Source organism: Scatophagus argus, chromosome 8 (genome assembly GCF_020382885.2).
Source record: "Scatophagus argus isolate fScaArg1 chromosome 8, fScaArg1.pri, whole genome shotgun sequence".
Taxonomy (NCBI): Eukaryota; Metazoa; Chordata; class Actinopteri; family Scatophagidae; genus Scatophagus; species Scatophagus argus.
In genome coordinates, this window is record NC_058500.1 from 7,199,428 (window position 1) to 7,216,526 (window position 17,099).

Consider the following 17,099-nt stretch of genomic DNA (forward strand, 5'->3'; position numbering starts at 1 on the left):
TTTAGTGTGTAGTTTTGGTAGTGGGGGATCTTTAAAAAAATAAAAAAAATTAAGAAATGACTGGAACAGTGTAGACATGCTTTAAGTCATTGAAAATAGTCATTTATTTCTCATTCAGTTGTCTTTTGTGACGCTGCAATGGTGCAAACTGTGACTTGGCTTGTCTTTTTAAACAAACATCACACATTCTTTTTTTAACCAATACATTATTTATTGTTGCTCATAATATTTTGCTTTCAATATAATTCCTATGTTACAGGTACAATGTGCAATGCTGTATAAAAACAAAACATCTCCATTCAAACCCAAAGGATACTTACTGTTCTACTCATAACCACCACAGAGAAGTGCTCTATTCCTTATCTGGCTACTGCAGTCATTTTAAAGGGTAAGAGGAACAGCTGAGGTTTTTATGAAGCCTATCAAAATTGTGAGTTTTAAGGGTCCGTTTGGTTCGTTACTTCAGGGCAAACTCAACTGATAATACGCGAGATTTCTACAGTTCATGGGGAAGTCGTATAAAGTTTTTTGCAGTTTTGTAAAACTAAACTGCCTCAGGTGATGTAATTTGAGCCATCCAAGACTACAAGTCTGGGAGGGTGCTGTTAGAAAGAAATTTGCTTTTTGTTTCTCATCCCTACTTGGGCCTTAAGGCTTAAGGCCACATTTGCTGTTACTAGCATACACACATGCACACACCCAAACTACCGACACTACTGTTGTTGTTGTACAAGTTGCATTGTGGCTAATGTAGGTGGCAGGTTTTGACAAAGAAGTAGAGGCCGTGAAATAAAGAAGACAGTATCTCTGCATTGATTTTGATTCTTTTTTCTGTAACCTTTTTAAATTTCCATCGTGAGTCTAATAAGGAGGCCAAATCTTTTACTCACGCACCCACACCTGTTTGTTGCTGAGATATGTTTTGCAATGCCAGTGCATGTCACTTCTCTGAGCCGACAGCACTACCTTTCAAATGAACTTCCTGCAAATTAAAGACAATCAAAAAAGTCAACAATCTCAGAACCGGGTAGACAAGTATGTGATGGCAAAGGCGCAATTTGGGTGAACCCAGTTAGGGTTGTGCATCTGCAAAAATCTGACAATATGGTGCATATTATCATACAGGGACTGTGATTCAATATAATATATATATATATAGCGATAGACGAAAGAGGGAAATATTTGATTTCATAGGCCTGTGCTAGTTGTGTTTACATAGGCGATATGCGTTTACTGCTTCCTGTATCAGGTGACATTGTTATGTTGAACTGGGAAAGACACACAGCTGGAGAATTGCACCTCGGCTGTCTAGCAGTCGGGCGTTTAAACACAGCACAGAATGAACCACTGCTACAAATCCTTACATCTAAACTACAAATTAATAATTGATACAGTGGTTTTGTGAATTTTGCTGTTGTAGCTGGTTGAGAGGACAAATCTTACTTAAGTATAATATCGTAATACTCAATAATAAGCATAAGTATTTTCTTAAACCCCTATCCTCCATCCTATCACATGTTTGATAAGCTTAATAAGAAACCTCAAGCTTCTCTTATGTGTATTTGAAACTCAGTAGTAGTAGTAGTAGGGTTAAAAACAAAATTTCCTACTGAGAATCCTAATTATGCGTCATGATCGATGTCTTTGTGAGGTTTTCATTCCATTTAGACTTTTTTTTTAATGAGTGTTGACATTTATTAACAAAAAACAAAATAACTGAAGTAATACTTTCAGGATTAAAAAAGTGTAAACTTTCACAAAATATAAAACTGACACATTCAAACCATAAATTATAAACATGTAGTCATGCATTTGTTCACAGGGCTGCATACCGTTAAGTCTTACATTTTTATCTTACAAATAAAATAAAGTTAGATATTTCTCATGTGGCATGTAACGGATATTTACATTATTATTCATTAGTATTTGATGCATTAGTGTGTGGAGTGTCATGAAGGATGCTCCCAGAGTGAGGATTAGTGTTTAAAGGACTACTAGTGTGGTATCTTGTGCGTGCGTGTGCGACTGTGGAAGGGTTTTTGCTGAACTGGAGCTGTGGCTAAGGTTACCTTGGTAACTATTTTGCCTACAAAAAACCCCTACAGAACTTAAATGACATTTATCTGATGTCACAAGCTGCCAAAATATCTGATGTCAGGTTATGACAAATGCCCTATGTCATCTGATGTAGGTTTGCCAGCCAACAAACTTATGAGACACTATAAGTCAACTTGTCATAGTCTGAGTGGTGTAGTAGGTGTGACCCCTCATGACAACAGTAATGTACTGCACTGACAGATTGGTGTACGCCTGTGATGGTTGTTCACTTTAGGGCAGCTGGAGGTCTTTGCTAGTGTCCGGTAATCTATGGAGGTCCTGTATGGGGCACCTGTGGAGAGCCCTGATGGGGCTGAGATGGCGACACCCATGCTCCAGCACTGGGAGGACGGCTGGGCTCTCCGCTCCCCGACTGGTCCAGCTCAGCACTGTCGCAGTCAGAGTCATCACACAGGGCCCGAGTCTGCTGACGGAGAGGAAAACAATGTTACACGTGACGTGCAGCAGACATGAAAATATACAGATTCGTTAGTTATGTGAAAGTGCCAATACAATGATGCTGAGCTCCTGCTTAAAATCCTACTCATAAATTAAATTATATTTTAAAGGTCGCTATATTAATCTAGGGGGTTGTGAAAACAGAAAGTTTTGATATACAAATCTGCTTTCATTTTTTAGATGTTTCTCTACTCGTTGTGTTAAATAATGGATAACTTTACCTTATGACTGTTATCTTGATGAAACATCTGAGAACTCAGACATTTGAAATATGGCAGAGGGTTCCGAGTCAGACTCTGTTTTTGTAAGGGGTCAAAGGCCAGAAGGTTGGGAACCCCTGGTTTAAATCAGAACTTAAGTACAATTTTCACTTCAACTTAAATATTGAGAACAGTTTGTTTCCATTTTTGGTTTTTGAGTAACTGCTCTTGCATGAGTCTAAGAAGTTGACACATGACACACGCAGTCCTCTGCGGAGTTGCTTTACCTCATTCGGATTCTGCGCGGCATCCAGCTGAGCTTTGGCCTGGCCCAGCGCTCCGTCTCGCTCCGACAGTCCGTCGGAAGCCTGCGCAGGATCTGTGTTGTCTGCCGGGATCTCCGACCCCTGTGAGAGGAGGTCGTCGCTGCGGTCGTCCAACCTGTCATCCGTGTTAGTGCTGACCACATCGGGGGTCCCGCTGTGGGAGTGGTCGGTGGTGTGACCCTCCTCACCATCCGACACCGACAGGTTCTCTGAGCTAAAGGTAGACACCGACTGGCACTTGGTGATGCTTGTCGGGCGTCTGGAGGGATTGAAAAGAAAGAGCAACAAAACTGGGTTTTAAAATCACCAGATTGATGACGTGAAAGAGTGTTGCAATTTCAAAATAATTTTAATTTCTCTGACTAAATCAGCAGCTTGTCAGAGAAGGAAGATGACTTGAGGAAATTTTCCAGTGACGAAGGACAGCAAGTTACTCACCGTCTCCGTGGTAACTCAACCTCACTGTCAACTTCACCCTCCTCCTCTTCTGATGACACTCCACGCCTCTGTGGTCAGAACCGGGAGAAATGCTCAAGTCAAAAATATCAGCATTACCAGAGGATTACTGAGGAGTATGAACAGATATCCGACACTGTACCTGTTTGCGTGTGATAGCTGCCCTGTATAGAATGGCTGAGGGAGTGAGGTGCTGACTTCCAATCCCTCCTGATGCCCCCCGGGGCAACCTCACGGCACCTGCTCCCTCTTCTTTATCCTCCCCATCAAGAGGCAGACGTGGAGATCCCAGAGACCCCCGCCCTGCTGCTGCCCCCCTCCCGCATGGTGAGTCTGGGCTGCTGGAGAATGGGAACGATGCAGCATCTTCACTTGGCGTGTCACTGCGTGGAGGAGTTTCTATGAGATCATCAAGACCAGCTCCCCCTACTTCCGATCCCCCTAACTCTGCAGAGGCACTGAGGCTCCCCCCTCTCTCCAGTCCGCCCACAGAGGGCTCCCCTTTTCCCTGGCCCTCTGCCTCTAGTGTGGTGCAGATGAGGTCGGGGCTGGAGGAAGACAGCTGCCTCTGCTGCTGCTCATGGCTGAAGCCCCGCAGGGCTGCAGAGGGCTCCAGGAGCTGCTTGGAGGTGTTAGTGGTAGAACTGTTAGCCTGGGCAGTTTTGTCCCTATTAGGGGAGGACTGATTCGCCTTAAGTCCAGCCAGGTCCCCACTGCTGCCCTTACCAGGCTTGCGATGGCGGGTCTTTACCCTCCTAGACCGGCTGGGAGAAGTGGAGCTTCTGTTAGGGCAGGCTGGAATAGTGACTTGCATCACGGAGGAATCCATTTTGGGAATGATTACCTCAGACTTGAGGATATCTGGCCTGAAGGAGTAGGAGGGATTAGTCAACAACTACAATCCACACACCTAATGAATATTTATTTATCCACTTCAGTATGAATCTTTCATGAAATAATGGCTGAAATGAGATCTCATGCCTCTTTCCTGAGGGGAGTTTCTGTGGGACATTTCTCTTCTTGATGAGTTTGTCCATGGAGTTGGAGGAGCTGCCCTGTCTGGAGCTGTGGTGCTTAAACAAACCTGGGTACTTTTTGTCCAGAGACTGCTCTCTCCTGGAAGACAATACCAAAACACACCAAAGTGTAAATGTACTATGGTTTATCAATTTGTAAAATATGCTAACATTTTACAAACATCTACCCTGTGTTCATGGATTTATTTGTACCTTTGCAACTCTTTCTCTTTGAGCTCCAGCTGCAGCATGACCGCACTGAGCTCCATGTAAAGGTTGTTAGCCCTCTCCAGCTTCCTCTCATAGTGCTCGCGAATGTCCAAAGCATGCCTGAGAAGAAAAGAGGCTGCTGATGTCATTGTGCATCCGCATGAGAGATTTCAAATCCTCCACAATACGCATGCACTCAAAGCACTTATTTCATCCACAGGGGCGGACAAAGGAATGACACCATGAAATGGCATAGAGTGAAAGTGGCCTCATACACGTAAGCTAACAAAGTACCATTGGCTAATCTGGTACAATGTGAGACCCTGAGATACCATGTGAGATCTGAAAGTAAAAATACAGACCTGAGCTCTTCTCTGCGTCGATTGATCAGTTCCTCATCGAGCCGGTGGAGACAAGTACCCTCAGATTTAATCTTCTCAAAGTGCTGTTTCACCTCTTCTCGCCATTCAGCCTGATAAGAGCACATTTCTGTTAACCAGGTCTGTCTGGCCAGGGCTAACTTCAACACCTGTTCTCTGTTGTATGGCAGTTAATGTCTGATTGCTGTGCAAGCACGTGTGGGTGCATGTCTGATTGTGTGCTTTTAAATGTATGACTTTTTGTGACATTTGGTACATCTACAGGTCTGTTCAGACTCAGAGAGGTAGCTGTACCTGAGACTTGAAATACGTCTCTTGCGGAGTGGAGAGTACGTCAGCTGAAGCTATGTCCAGATGAAGGAGTATCTGACGGAAAGACGGGCGGTTCCTGGGTTTACAGTTCCTGCAAATGCGAGAGGGGAAGGACAACTGTGTACATTTACAATGCACTGTAAAATCAATTAAGTCCTTTAACCACAGACAAACACCTATACAATCCCCATACATCTTCTCTCAACTTGTGCTTCTACTACTTTAATCTGCATCTCTTTCCTCTTCTGACTGTGCATTTCCAGGCATTACTCACCAACACTGTCTGAGGAGGATCTTGAAGCCATCAGGGCAGCTCTCAGGTATAGGCAGCTGAAGGCTGTTGTTTCCCACACCCCAGATGATGGCAGATGAGTCCACATCTTTATAAGGGATCTCCCCAGTTAGCATCTCCCACAGCACCACTCCAAAGGACCTTAATGTTAAGTGAGGATGTGTTTATTCAAGAAGTCTAACTGAGGTCAAGATCTCTCTAACCAAAGAGAGCAGAGGAATAATTACATAACAAGATTCATCAGACACACACGGAAACACACACACACACACACACACACACACACACACAATATCTATAAGCAGATCTTTAAATCCCTCAGAGGAATTAATGTTTCTGAAACACTGGAATATACTGATAGAGTATCTGCTCTTTTATTATGGCAAAAACCCATAAGCTGATGGATTTGTAACTTACACCAATGTCTGTCAGACTTACCAGATGTCCACCTTTTCTGACACTGGTTCATTGCGAATTACTTCGGGAGCCATCCAAGCTACAGTGCCAGCAAATGACATCTTGGTGCTCTTGTCGCTGAGCTCTTTAGAGGTGCCGAAGTCAGAGATCTTCACCAGGTCATCGTGTGTAATCAACATGCTTCAAAGATGAGATTCCATGTCATTTTAAAGGTAAATGATACGGATTCATGAAATTTCTCAGTTTATGGAGAGACTGTTGACTTACTTGGGAGACTTGAGGTCTCGATGGATGATTTTGTGGAGGTGGAGGTAGTTCATGCCACCTGCAATGCCCATGGACCAGTCAACCAGGAGGGAAGGGGTGATTTTACGACCGGCCCTCAGCACCTCATACAGTTGGCCTTGAGCACAGTATTCCATCAAGATACAGTAACAAGGAGCCTGGGTGCACACACCCCTGGAAGGAAGCACGGCAATTAGATAAGTTAGCACAGGTGCACATAAAGGTGTCAAAGTGTGATTTGTGCAATTAAATGATATGAGACCCTGCAGGATGTCATGAGTTCCCTCACTTGAAAGTGATGATGTTGGGGTGCTTGAGTTTGCGGAGGTGTTTGATTTCTGTCTCTTTGATGTCCCGCACTTTCTTTACAGCCACGTCTTCTCCGTGGAACTTGCCGAGGAAGACGGCCCCCTGTGCCCCGCTGCCCACCCACTGCAGGTCGGAGATTTCCTCAAAAGGAACCTCCCAGGACTCTAAATGCAGACCAACAAGTCAACAAATACAAACTCTGTGAGTAAATGTGAAATTATGAAGCAGTACACAGAATTCACACAGGAGCTGGAACCGTCCCTTGAGTTATTACTCAAATTATATCCATCACATTTTACAAATCCTTCAAATGTCAACATGTGGTCTGGCCAATGTGGACAAGGAGGAGTCAGGGGGTTTGCTGAGCAAATTCTAGATCCATGCTGCCCATAAGAATGGGCTAGTAGGACACAATTACAGCATACAAAGCATTGGACATGTTCAAACAAATGGTATATTGACAACTTATCCAGCGGACCACTACATTTCTCTCCAGAGATAAGAGAAAAATTGACGGGAAAACGACAAGCCCCTCACAGTCTAATCTGTCTGTCATCTGTCATAGTGATTCTGCTTAAATGACTGCGAGAGCATAGTCACTAAAGAGAGACGAGCTGGGCAGAATAAAAGAGACAGGCAGATCAATTCTTCATGAGGTCCACTGAAGTATCGAGATCTCTGGAGTGCTCCTGCAGCGGAGGCAGATGCACATGATGCCACCGCTGGCCAGCTGTGAAAACTCATTGATGGACTGTAAACACAGTCATGCCACCAGCAGGACATGGTGACAGCCACAGAGCAATGAAAATGATCAAGTTCTAGAGGTGGAAACTAACAGTCTCTTAATGTACTGTTTAATGTCTATCATGGGTGCATTTTTTCTGCAGAGGAATTGCTTTTGCTTTTGATATTTGAGGTACATTTTGCTAATAATACTAATACTCTATTTTTACTGAGGAAGGATTTTAGATGCGGGACTTTTTGCCTGTAATGAAGTATATTTTTGTAATTGCTGTAACGGTACTTTTGCTTAAACAATGGGTCTGAATACTTTATCCACTAATGTGTAGTCCACGCTTTATTTTCCAAGGCAACCTGCATTGTTACGAGTAGTAGCAGCATCAGTTATAATCATTATATATACTGAATGAATAGGTCACAAACTAGTCTGACTTTGCACTGTTCTACAGCATTTACTTGAACTGAACAGAACACAGCACAAAGCACAGAAGTGTTGAATTTACCTTCGTTGCTATGTTTATGTTCAGTGGAGTAGGCCTTTCCAATCATGGTCCAGACTGGTTTTAGGCAGCCAAACAGTCCCTCCAAAAATCCTCCACTTCCTGATTGTAGCCGAATGTTCTCCGACTGGCTCCGCACAGCACCAGCCTCTGGGCTGTGCCCGGCCTCTGCCCCGCCACCACATTGGCAGGCCTCATGTTCATGTAGTTTTAGCACGCTGTTGTCAAAGTGGGCTGAGGGTCCATCACTGGGCGTGGGGCTGCTGCCGCCCGGCGCAACCTGTCCACCCGTGTCAATGGACAGCACGTTACGGAGGACACACTGTGTGGGGGTCAGGTCCGTTTCCGGGGTGCAGGCAGGGGTGTCTCCATCGAGTCTTCGATAGGGAGGTTCTGAGATGGGGGTACTGAAGCCTGACAGGGAAGGGGAAGGGGCACGGGGCTCATGGATACAGGTCCCACTCATCAGGGGTTTGCCCAACTCAGTAGGTTAGGGCGGATGGAGGGTGGAAGGATGAGAAGTAAGCCTGGGGCATAAGATTAATGACAACAAGAATGATTGATAATTGTTAGTGTAGCCACATTTCAAGTTAACAGGTAAACAGTGCACTCATCGCTTTTCAAGATACCAAGCGTGGATTAATTTCAGCACTGGACAGCTCTGTGAGTAAAATGGACAGCTCCATTTGCAGTGAGGAGCTGTCCAGTGCCCAAATGACTGCTACCTTCACTTCTGCTGTCGCTTTCGATCTTTTAAGAAGTCACTGGATTTTTGCACTCACCGTTCTTTTACTTAAGAAATGCCAAACACCACAAACAGTAGAGTCGTGCTGTGAGTTGGGGACCAGCCAGTCTCCCAGTTTGACCACTCAGCCACCACCAAATTCAGTCTGAATCATGCACTAAAGCCTCATCTCTGTGTCTATGAATGGGAGAACCAGCCTGCCCAGTGGAGACATCACCCAGTGTGGAGATGGGCTTTATGAATGAATCGACCAGAGGAGGTTGTGCAGTCTACAGTCCTGGCTGTCACCTGTGCTTTAACTGTCCCTCTCAGGCGCATCGGTGTCCGACAGGATCAGAGCAAAGCTACTCAGCAGCTCCCATATGTCGTTCGTCATGCATCAAGTGGGGAGCATTGTGCGCCTCTGAAGAATATGACGAATTGCATAACCAAGTCGGTGTGGATGTGTACGTACGTCCGTGCGTGCGTGCGTGTCTGCATGTGTGTGTGAGAGAGAGAGCGACGGGCAGATAGAGAGGCAGAGAGAGAGAGAGAGAGAGAGCACATGTATCCGATTTACATATCAACTCCATTTCTTGCACTGCACCACTGCATGAGGAGATCCACGGCGGCCGATCGAAATGAGAGCGTGCAAAAACGGGCAATAAACAACCACCGGGCCTGTGCGAAGGATCGGTGCACACACGCACACAAACGCAGGAAGATCAATCTTTAAATAACCGAGGATGTGATGATGACACTCAGCAGCATCACAGCCGACGTGCATGAATTGCAAGCCCGATGCCTACTATGCTCCATGCCAAGTGAAACTGTCGCAGCGTCTGTACATTTACTCAGCGCTGGCATCAACACAAATATCACATATTACGGGCTTTCTCGCTGCACAAATGTGATTTTCTAGCATTCATCGACGGCGATCCGTTTCTTGGCAGCATCGGTTCTTTGGTGCAGTGTGAGCGGCATGAACGATACCGCACCAAACAACGGCATCATGCCTAACCGTCCTGTGATACCTGATTTCTTATTCAATCAGCATTTAACCGGGTAGTTTGACATTCCCATACCTTTCTGCCTGGTGGATGTCGCGTTGTCAAGTGAAGGGGTGGGCTCGGCTTTCTATTTGTCGGTGATAATGAGCAAATTGTTGTTTTTCTTCGGTCCGCGCTGTTTGTTGTATCTCCAATCCCTATATCCACGAGTTCCACGTTACTGGGATGGATCCCAGCGGGCAAATTGTGTTATCAATAACCGGGGACCCATGCAACGTGAGGCGCGCTGGGTTTTTTGGGGGAGGGAGCTGTCTCCTTCCCAGTGCTGAATTGACGTCACGGAACTGCGAATTGCGCCGCTAGGGGGCGCATCTACCACCCTCTGCAAACATACACACACGCGGCATTTGCTATCAAATTTTCCATCATCACTTCCATCATTTCCATTTCTAAAATGTGGGTGCATTTCACTTACTGATTTTTATGTTTGAGCCAACCAGACGCTCCTCTGTCCAGTGTCAGCCAGCATTCGCATGTGCAGCTACTGATGTGTCCTTGAGCAAGACACGCTGACTCCCGCCGGCTCCAGGCATACCGGTGTGCAACTGAGTATAAGCTTTGCCCTGGCCGGTGAAGAGGGAATGACAGCAAAATGTTTCATGAATTTCAGGCTATTTTAATTCTAACAGCAAACCGTTGGTACTTGTTTGGCTCGGCGTGTTTGTAGTGTCGCCCAAAATCCTGAAGAGGGCAGCACATCGATTCTGTCCTGTTTGTGCTTTGAAGCCGAACTGCCGTTTATTTGTCCCTCTGGTTTGCCGTAGTTCACACGGCGGGATTGACTTAAAGTAAGGAACGAACAAGTGTCACAACAACGTAGCATGTATTTTTATTTTGTTGTTTGAAAACACAGCGCGCGATAATTAACCACAGCTCACAAGACACACTACAAGGTAATTTCTGCGACTTGTGAAACGTTGCTGTTGCCAAAACCAGGCCGAGATCGAAGTAGTTAGCTAGAACTAGCTAGCTAACTCTAACCGTTAGTGTTAGCTAGCCAGTTGTTTATCCACTCTTTTACACGTGTGTAGCGTTACCGTTAGCTCCTTCAGTCCTGCTGTGTTTACCTGACCGACCCATGGTGTGTTTCCAGGGGCCAGTGTCAAGGTTTCACCGCGGTGAAGATGTGTTCGCTGGCTCTGTTTCCCCCTCCGATGCCCTGCGGACAGACCACTCTGTGTGAGTCCAACAACGAGCTGCTATCAGGAACCACCACTGATGACCAACCAAAACAGGTTTGAATCGAAGCTGCTGACATAAGAAAAGTCATGTTTCCATTGAACTCAGTCACTAACTGAACATTTAATTGACGGATATGGCTAGTGGTAAAGAATCACTAATGATGTTAGTGATATACAGTTAACTAGCGCTAAATTTGTTCGGACTGTGGCATCATAAAGGCTCATTATTTTACGTGGTCGTGCGTTTTCCGCAGGAGTCCAGTCCTCTGAGTTTGTATTTCCCCCGAGAGTCTCTGAAGCTCCACAGTCGCACAGAAAGCAGCAGCAAGGCAGCCTTTCTGGACCACTCTGAAACTCTGTGGATGAGGAGTGCAGCAGCATGGTACGCACGAATGTTAATATTAGTTATATTGATTCAATTTTATTATCATTTTTGGAGGATTGTAGTTGTGTTGTTGTTGGACTGTATCACATTGCACAGAGAGGTGTTTCTGATATTAAGTCTTAACCTAAGTTTAGGGTGGAATTTATTGCAGGACTGTTGAACTGGACTGCAGTATCTTTAGTTTTCTTTTATTGAACTGGCAGCTGAGTGTAATTTCACGTGTGACATGGCAAGTCTGGCAAGTCTGTGATAACAATGCTATGCTATTACAGCCTGAAATCAGTACTTTTTTAAGTGTTTTGACCATGGAATTTGTTGTGTTTGACATTTTGAAGTTGAAAAATAAACTAATCAGTGCTCTCTGCTGTACAAAACACCTCAAAAGTATCTTTGGCCTTTCTGTTTCTACTTCTGGCAACATATATGTGGTACCAGTTTTTCTATTTTCATTTAAGTGAAATATGTAACGTTTTTATATTTTTAGATAACATTTAAGTCTTCCACAAACCAAGGGGACATGCTGTAGTATTAGTCAGACTCTACATTATACCTTCATATCATTAAGTTATCCCACACTAAGATCCTTTCTGCATCTTTTCTTTGTCCATTTCAGGCGGGATGGTGGTTTCACTGGGCTGCTCAATGAAATTACCAACTCACATGCAGAAGGTACATGAGACACCAAAATCATCAATTTTATTTCAACACAAAATGGCCTGATCTTACATGTCCACATTAACTCTCCTGTGTTTGTACTCTTGTAGTGCCTAAATGGCTGTCGGTGAGTTCTGGTTGTATCCTGGCGTTGCTCCGAAAGGTCTCTTCCTTTCACGGCTCCTTGTTTCCTCATCTCACAGTAAGTTGTGCTTGCGGGTGAAATATGTTGTTGACAACAATACACACAATTACCACATGTTTGATGTGATTCATTAACATGTGTTTTGCCTGTTTGTCTTCTGTGTCGTAGTTGAGCAGTGAGGACATGATTGCTGAGTTTTCACAGGTGCTGAACTGGTAAGTATCAGCTTTGTAATGTGTAGCTTATTTTTGCTCTAGAAGTGCAAGTGATTGAAGATATTTATTAGGAAGAAACTGGTGCTGAGCTGACATGTTATTGAACTACTTTTAATAAAATTATAGAGCAACAATTAGATGGTTGATCTTTTTGTCAGTTAACAGAAAATGTATCCATTTAATCACTGAGTTAATAGTTTGAGTTCTTTTTTGCAAGAAAAAATATCAAGTATTTGAAAGTTCCAAGTTCTTATATGTGAGGTATTGCTGCCTTTTCTTGTTCTTTCCTTCAATCCCTCTTGTTTTCCCAGGTCTGACTGTGTGGTGCGAGCTTTTGCCTGGCATCCTCATACAGATAAATTTGCTGTAGCCCTGCTGGACGACTCCATTAAGATCTACAACCCCAAAAGGTATCGTAACTAAGCACTGAAGTGTTATTCTGTACAGCTATGAAGTGTAGAATAAAGTCTATCCTGCATGCTTTAGGGATGGGGGAAAAATTGATAGATACAATTTGATTCAGCGTCTTATGTTGTGAATGTTTTCCAAACCATCTCTCGCGGCATGTTAACAGAGAACGGCAGCGATGAGCATTAAGAGATGAGATCGGCTGACCAACACGCACTGCACAACTTAAACCAACTCTGTGGTGAAGAAAATAACTCTGTTCTTCGTCTGTTTCACCTCAAAAGCTCTGCGCCCGCTCTGCGTCTTGTTCAGTGATCAGCAGAGAGGCTGCTCTCCACTGCCAAAGTCATATTGTTAATAACAACACAGCAGCGCACTCACCTCACCCTCGTTTTGTTATTTATCTGCTCACTATTCATGATAACAAAATGTCAGTGCTAGTCTGTAAATGTATTTGGATGCAGCAGTGAACCACTGACCTCAATCACAATCGACCTGTATGTCTGGGCAGGACAGGCTAGTGGGTGTGTGAGTGTGACAGCATGTCAGCCTTGTCGAGCCGCACTGTTTTTTTGACCTATCAGTCATTCTGTGACAGTATTGTTGTCACTGCTCAGTTTCCTTTTGTTCTGTGTCTCTCAGTGCCACAACTCCCACACTGAAGCACCGTCTGCAGAGGAACGTTGCAGCTATGCAGTGGAAGCCACTGTGTGCGTCTGCCCTCGCCGTCGCATGTCAGAACTGTTTACTGGTCTGGCACGTGGACCCCTGCTCACTGTCAACCAGGTATGTAAACTTCAGTGTATCTGCAGGTCTAGAAAAGTCTTAAAATCACTGAAGTCAGTTCCCTAAAAATGTTATTTTCTAACTGATTAATATCGCCATAATTTTTCTGCCACTTCTATAGATCCAGGTCAAGAAGTTGATAACTAGGAATTATTTTACTGGCAAAATATAAACGTCAATAAATTGAACTTGGTGAACCCTGAAATGCTCTTCTTAAGCTGTGCTCCTCTTCTTAAACATGCAGGCCGTCGTCTGGTTGTGCTCAAGTTTTGTCTCATCCCGGTCACTCTCCCGTCACTTCCATCGCCTGGTCTCCAAGCGGATCTCTCCTTGTATCAGCCTCACCTATGGACACTGCAATGATGGTACAAGGCAGCTGTTTCATTTTAAAGTCCAGTTGCGATAAGTGAGTGACTGAAATTCTTACAAAGACTGGTTATGGGCTGTTGTACCTTTGGATCTTGTATCTTTCAGATTTGGGATGTAGCTTCAGAAAGTTGTGTGCCACTTCAGCGTGTTGGGGGTGGTGGGGTCACCTTCCTGTCCTGGTCTCCTGATGGTAGCCATGTCCTGGCTTCTACACCATCTGCGCTGTTCAGGTAAGAAATCAAACTTTTCACAAAATCCTTCCTGGTTAAGTAAAGGTAAAAATAAATAAATAAATAAACATTACAAGTGAAACACATGTGAAGCTGCCAGCTAGCCATTTACTGTATAGAATGGGGGGACGCTTACCTTTTATGAATATTTGAAGGATTAGTGCCATAGTGTGGAGATTAGCAGGTGTTATGAGATAATTAGTAGGCAGGAAGTAGGGTTTTTAAGTAAAGTGTCTTTTCTTCAGGGTTTGGGAGACCAGGATGTGGACCTGTGAGCGTTGGCCATGTGTGAAAGGGCGCTGCCAGGTGAAAACTTGACACCACATTTCCAAGTTATTGTTCAGTTAGCTAACTAAACATGAATTGGGTGAGATCACAAATTTGTTTGTTTTGGTTAGTCTGCCTGTTGGAGTCCAGATGGGAGTCGGCTTCTCTTCGTCGTACAGGGAGAGATGGTCATCTATGCTCTGACCTTCACTGATCCACCAGGTTATCCGTCTCAGTCTTCATACAAAATAACTGCTTATCAGACATAATATTCAGCTTTGCTCATAATTCATTTGCATCTTGAACTGTTTTCTTCTAAAGTTGTGTGAAGAAGCCGCTATAGTGCTTGAAAACATTCTGGAAACTTGATGTGCTTAAGAGTTGAGTAATATTTTGCCAAAGATGTTGACGTGTATGTCTGTCATTCAGCAGACCTTTCTACAAGCACATCAAAGGGGGCACAGATAGCAGCTGTGGTGGCTGACCTATCAGAGACAACCTTTAACGTACCAGAGGGGGACATCATGTAAGAGCTCTAATTTGAATCACTAATTAGTTTAACTACAGCAAAAGAAAAACAAAAACAAAAAAAACTGTAATAAATAGGCCCAGACAGAAACAGTATGAGCTTCTGAAAAAACATTAAATGGACTACAACATTTGATGAGCACAAATCAGCAGACAGGTAGTGTACAGTGGTGCTTGACTTCCTATGAAACATTAGATTCAGTGTTGCTCACCTGTGTCTCATTTGTCTGCTAGTGTTGGTGGAGAGATTCAGTCTTTGGCCTGGGACCCAACAGGAGAGAGGCTTGCGGTGCTTCTCAAAGGTCTTTCTTGCTTTTCTTCTTTTCACCTCAGGTGTTATTTTAATTATGAGTTTTAACGACTCGTTTCTGCCTTATTTGTTCTCTCAGGTGATCCACAGACAGCAGACAGGCCTGCAATCATAGCTGTGTTTAAGACTAGAACCAGCCCCATTTTTGAGCTTTTGCCATGGTTTGTATTTTCATGTGTGGTTGAGTTACATGTTTGTGTAGCTTTAGAAGAGCTCAAAAGTACTGCATTTTCTGGTGTTGCACTATTGCATAGCCCATCTGCATGTAATGGATATTTCTTGTCTTTCTCTGTTTAGTGGTTTTGTTCAGGGGGAGCCTGGTGCAGAGCCGAGACTGATGCAGTTCCACCCAAATTTCCAGCACGGAGCTCTGCTGACTGTGGTCAGTCAAAACGTTTTGCTTTATGGGGCAGTAAATAATGTCTCAAAAAGCACCGAATTCAGCTGTAACTAAGAAAAAGCTTTAGTTAAAAAGCTTTACATTTTCATCACACAAAATCTTTTGTTGCCTACTATAGACAATAATGTTAGTTTTAAAATGTTTTTGTATTTGACTGTGGGCTGTTGGAAGTTGTTATACACGTATAAACTAAAAGTGGCGTTGTTTTTCGACAGTGGATTATGTGCACAGAAGGCAGTTTAATCCGTTTAATGCCATTTCAGTCAGTGCCATCAGACATGTTGCAAGCAGAAGTTAGCAAGCTCATCGTCAAAATAAATAGTTTTGTGTGTGATGAACCCCACAGAAACTATAAATGAATAAGTACACTGGTTGCAGTCTTTGTTCTCTACCACCTACAAATTAACATTTTTCTTTCTGTTCTCAGTGTTGGTCCAGTGGAAGAATTACCCACGTGCCTTTCTACTTCTTGAGCGCTGGCGTTCCCCATTTTGGCCTAAGTGGCAGTCCGTTACTGCCACGCCCTCAAGCGAGGCCCACAGACTTTGCCAATCAGTCGCTCTTTACAGAGCTCACCTCTTGACCGACGCTCAGCCACCTTCACACACACTCAAAAGTCATTGTTGTTATCATCAAATGTCAATAAATGTATAGAAAGTTCATGCTTTTCTATCACTATTTTTTTTTTCTCCCCCAATTTGTCTAAACATACTAAATAGACTTTAGCCCACGGTAATGATGAGATTTGACATTTGTGCTCCAGAACTGAAACATTTCCCCTTTAAGAGAAGATTAACGATTTCAGCATTTCACTATTAAATTGTTTGGGATCTCAATGAGCAGCTGAAAAATGATCAGAATTGATGCAGCAAAACAAGAGGAACTAAATATGATTAATTTTTCTGAGTGTGCTGTTGATGTACCCTTCTCAGTACAATGCAGTGTATAAAGGAGGTGGAGGAATTAATCAGCCTGAAACGATTGCAGGTGGTTGCTGAAATGGCTCTAAAGCGTTTGTAAATACAGAAAGTATTCGGTGTTCGGAAATCCGTCTGAATGTTTTGAAAGCTCAAACAGCAGTAGCTTTCCAACGCCGCAGTTTGATTGACAGACAGACATCCCACATATTGTGTCATCCACAACTGAAGAAAGTTTATTTTTGTGTTTTATGCATTCTTCTTACTTGGATAAGCCATCTTGACTCTATCATTTTTGCAACCCTACACAGTACACTCACATCTGTGTGATGAAAGCCAGACACTGAAATAGGACAGTCCTTGTGGTGCTGAATTTGATGAATTTACTGTTTATCAGACAGCAAATGAGACAAGAAATAGCTAGTTAGTGTTGGTATGACAGCAACTGAAGGGACATTTTGGGAATGCAGCTTTTGTGTATACTTGGTACGCCAGCTCGTGTTGCAGCAG

At 43.8% G+C, this 17,099-nt stretch overlaps 2 protein-coding genes across 8 annotated transcripts; one reads left to right on the top strand and one right to left on the bottom strand.

Annotated features, from left to right (window-relative positions):
• Positions 1-86: 86 nt before the first annotated feature.
• On the bottom strand, positions 87-10,978 carry map3k12 (mitogen-activated protein kinase kinase kinase 12). Of its 5 annotated transcripts, none has more exons than XM_046396919.1 (14): positions 10,862-10,978; positions 8,004-8,527; positions 6,740-6,923; positions 6,433-6,624; positions 6,187-6,345; positions 5,731-5,889; positions 5,439-5,547; positions 5,127-5,236; positions 4,768-4,884; positions 4,520-4,654; positions 3,681-4,404; positions 3,521-3,588; positions 3,044-3,341; positions 87-2,524 (listed from the first exon to the last, which is right to left on the bottom strand). In XM_046396919.1, the coding sequence occupies exons 2-14, from the start codon at positions 8,464-8,466 to the stop codon at positions 2,366-2,368; spliced, it is 2,877 nt and encodes a 958-aa protein (XP_046252875.1). In that variant the 5' UTR covers positions 8,467-8,527; positions 10,862-10,978; the 3' UTR covers positions 87-2,365. The 5 variants fall into 5 exon arrangements, with proteins under 5 accessions (XP_046252875.1, XP_046252877.1, XP_046252873.1 ...); XM_046396921.1 differs by having other exon boundaries at positions 87-2,521; positions 10,832-10,978; XM_046396917.1 differs by having other exon boundaries at positions 10,832-10,978.
• On the top strand, positions 10,462-16,332 carry aaas (achalasia, adrenocortical insufficiency, alacrimia). Of its 3 annotated transcripts, none has more exons than XM_046396923.1 (17): positions 10,462-10,582; positions 10,888-11,029; positions 11,230-11,357; positions 11,974-12,029; positions 12,125-12,216; positions 12,328-12,374; positions 12,686-12,784; positions 13,425-13,568; positions 13,813-13,933; positions 14,043-14,167; positions 14,413-14,473; positions 14,566-14,656; positions 14,864-14,960; positions 15,197-15,264; positions 15,352-15,433; positions 15,570-15,654; positions 16,100-16,332. In XM_046396923.1, exons 2-17 carry the CDS (start codon positions 10,919-10,921, stop codon positions 16,253-16,255), a joined length of 1,563 nt encoding a protein of 520 aa, XP_046252879.1. In that variant the 5' UTR covers positions 10,462-10,582; positions 10,888-10,918; the 3' UTR covers positions 16,256-16,332. The 3 variants fall into 3 exon arrangements, with proteins under 3 accessions (XP_046252879.1, XP_046252878.1, XP_046252880.1); XM_046396922.1 differs by having other exon boundaries at positions 10,528-10,687; XM_046396924.1 differs by having other exon boundaries at positions 10,528-10,687; positions 14,867-14,960.
• The last annotated feature ends 767 nt before the right edge of the window (positions 16,333-17,099 follow it).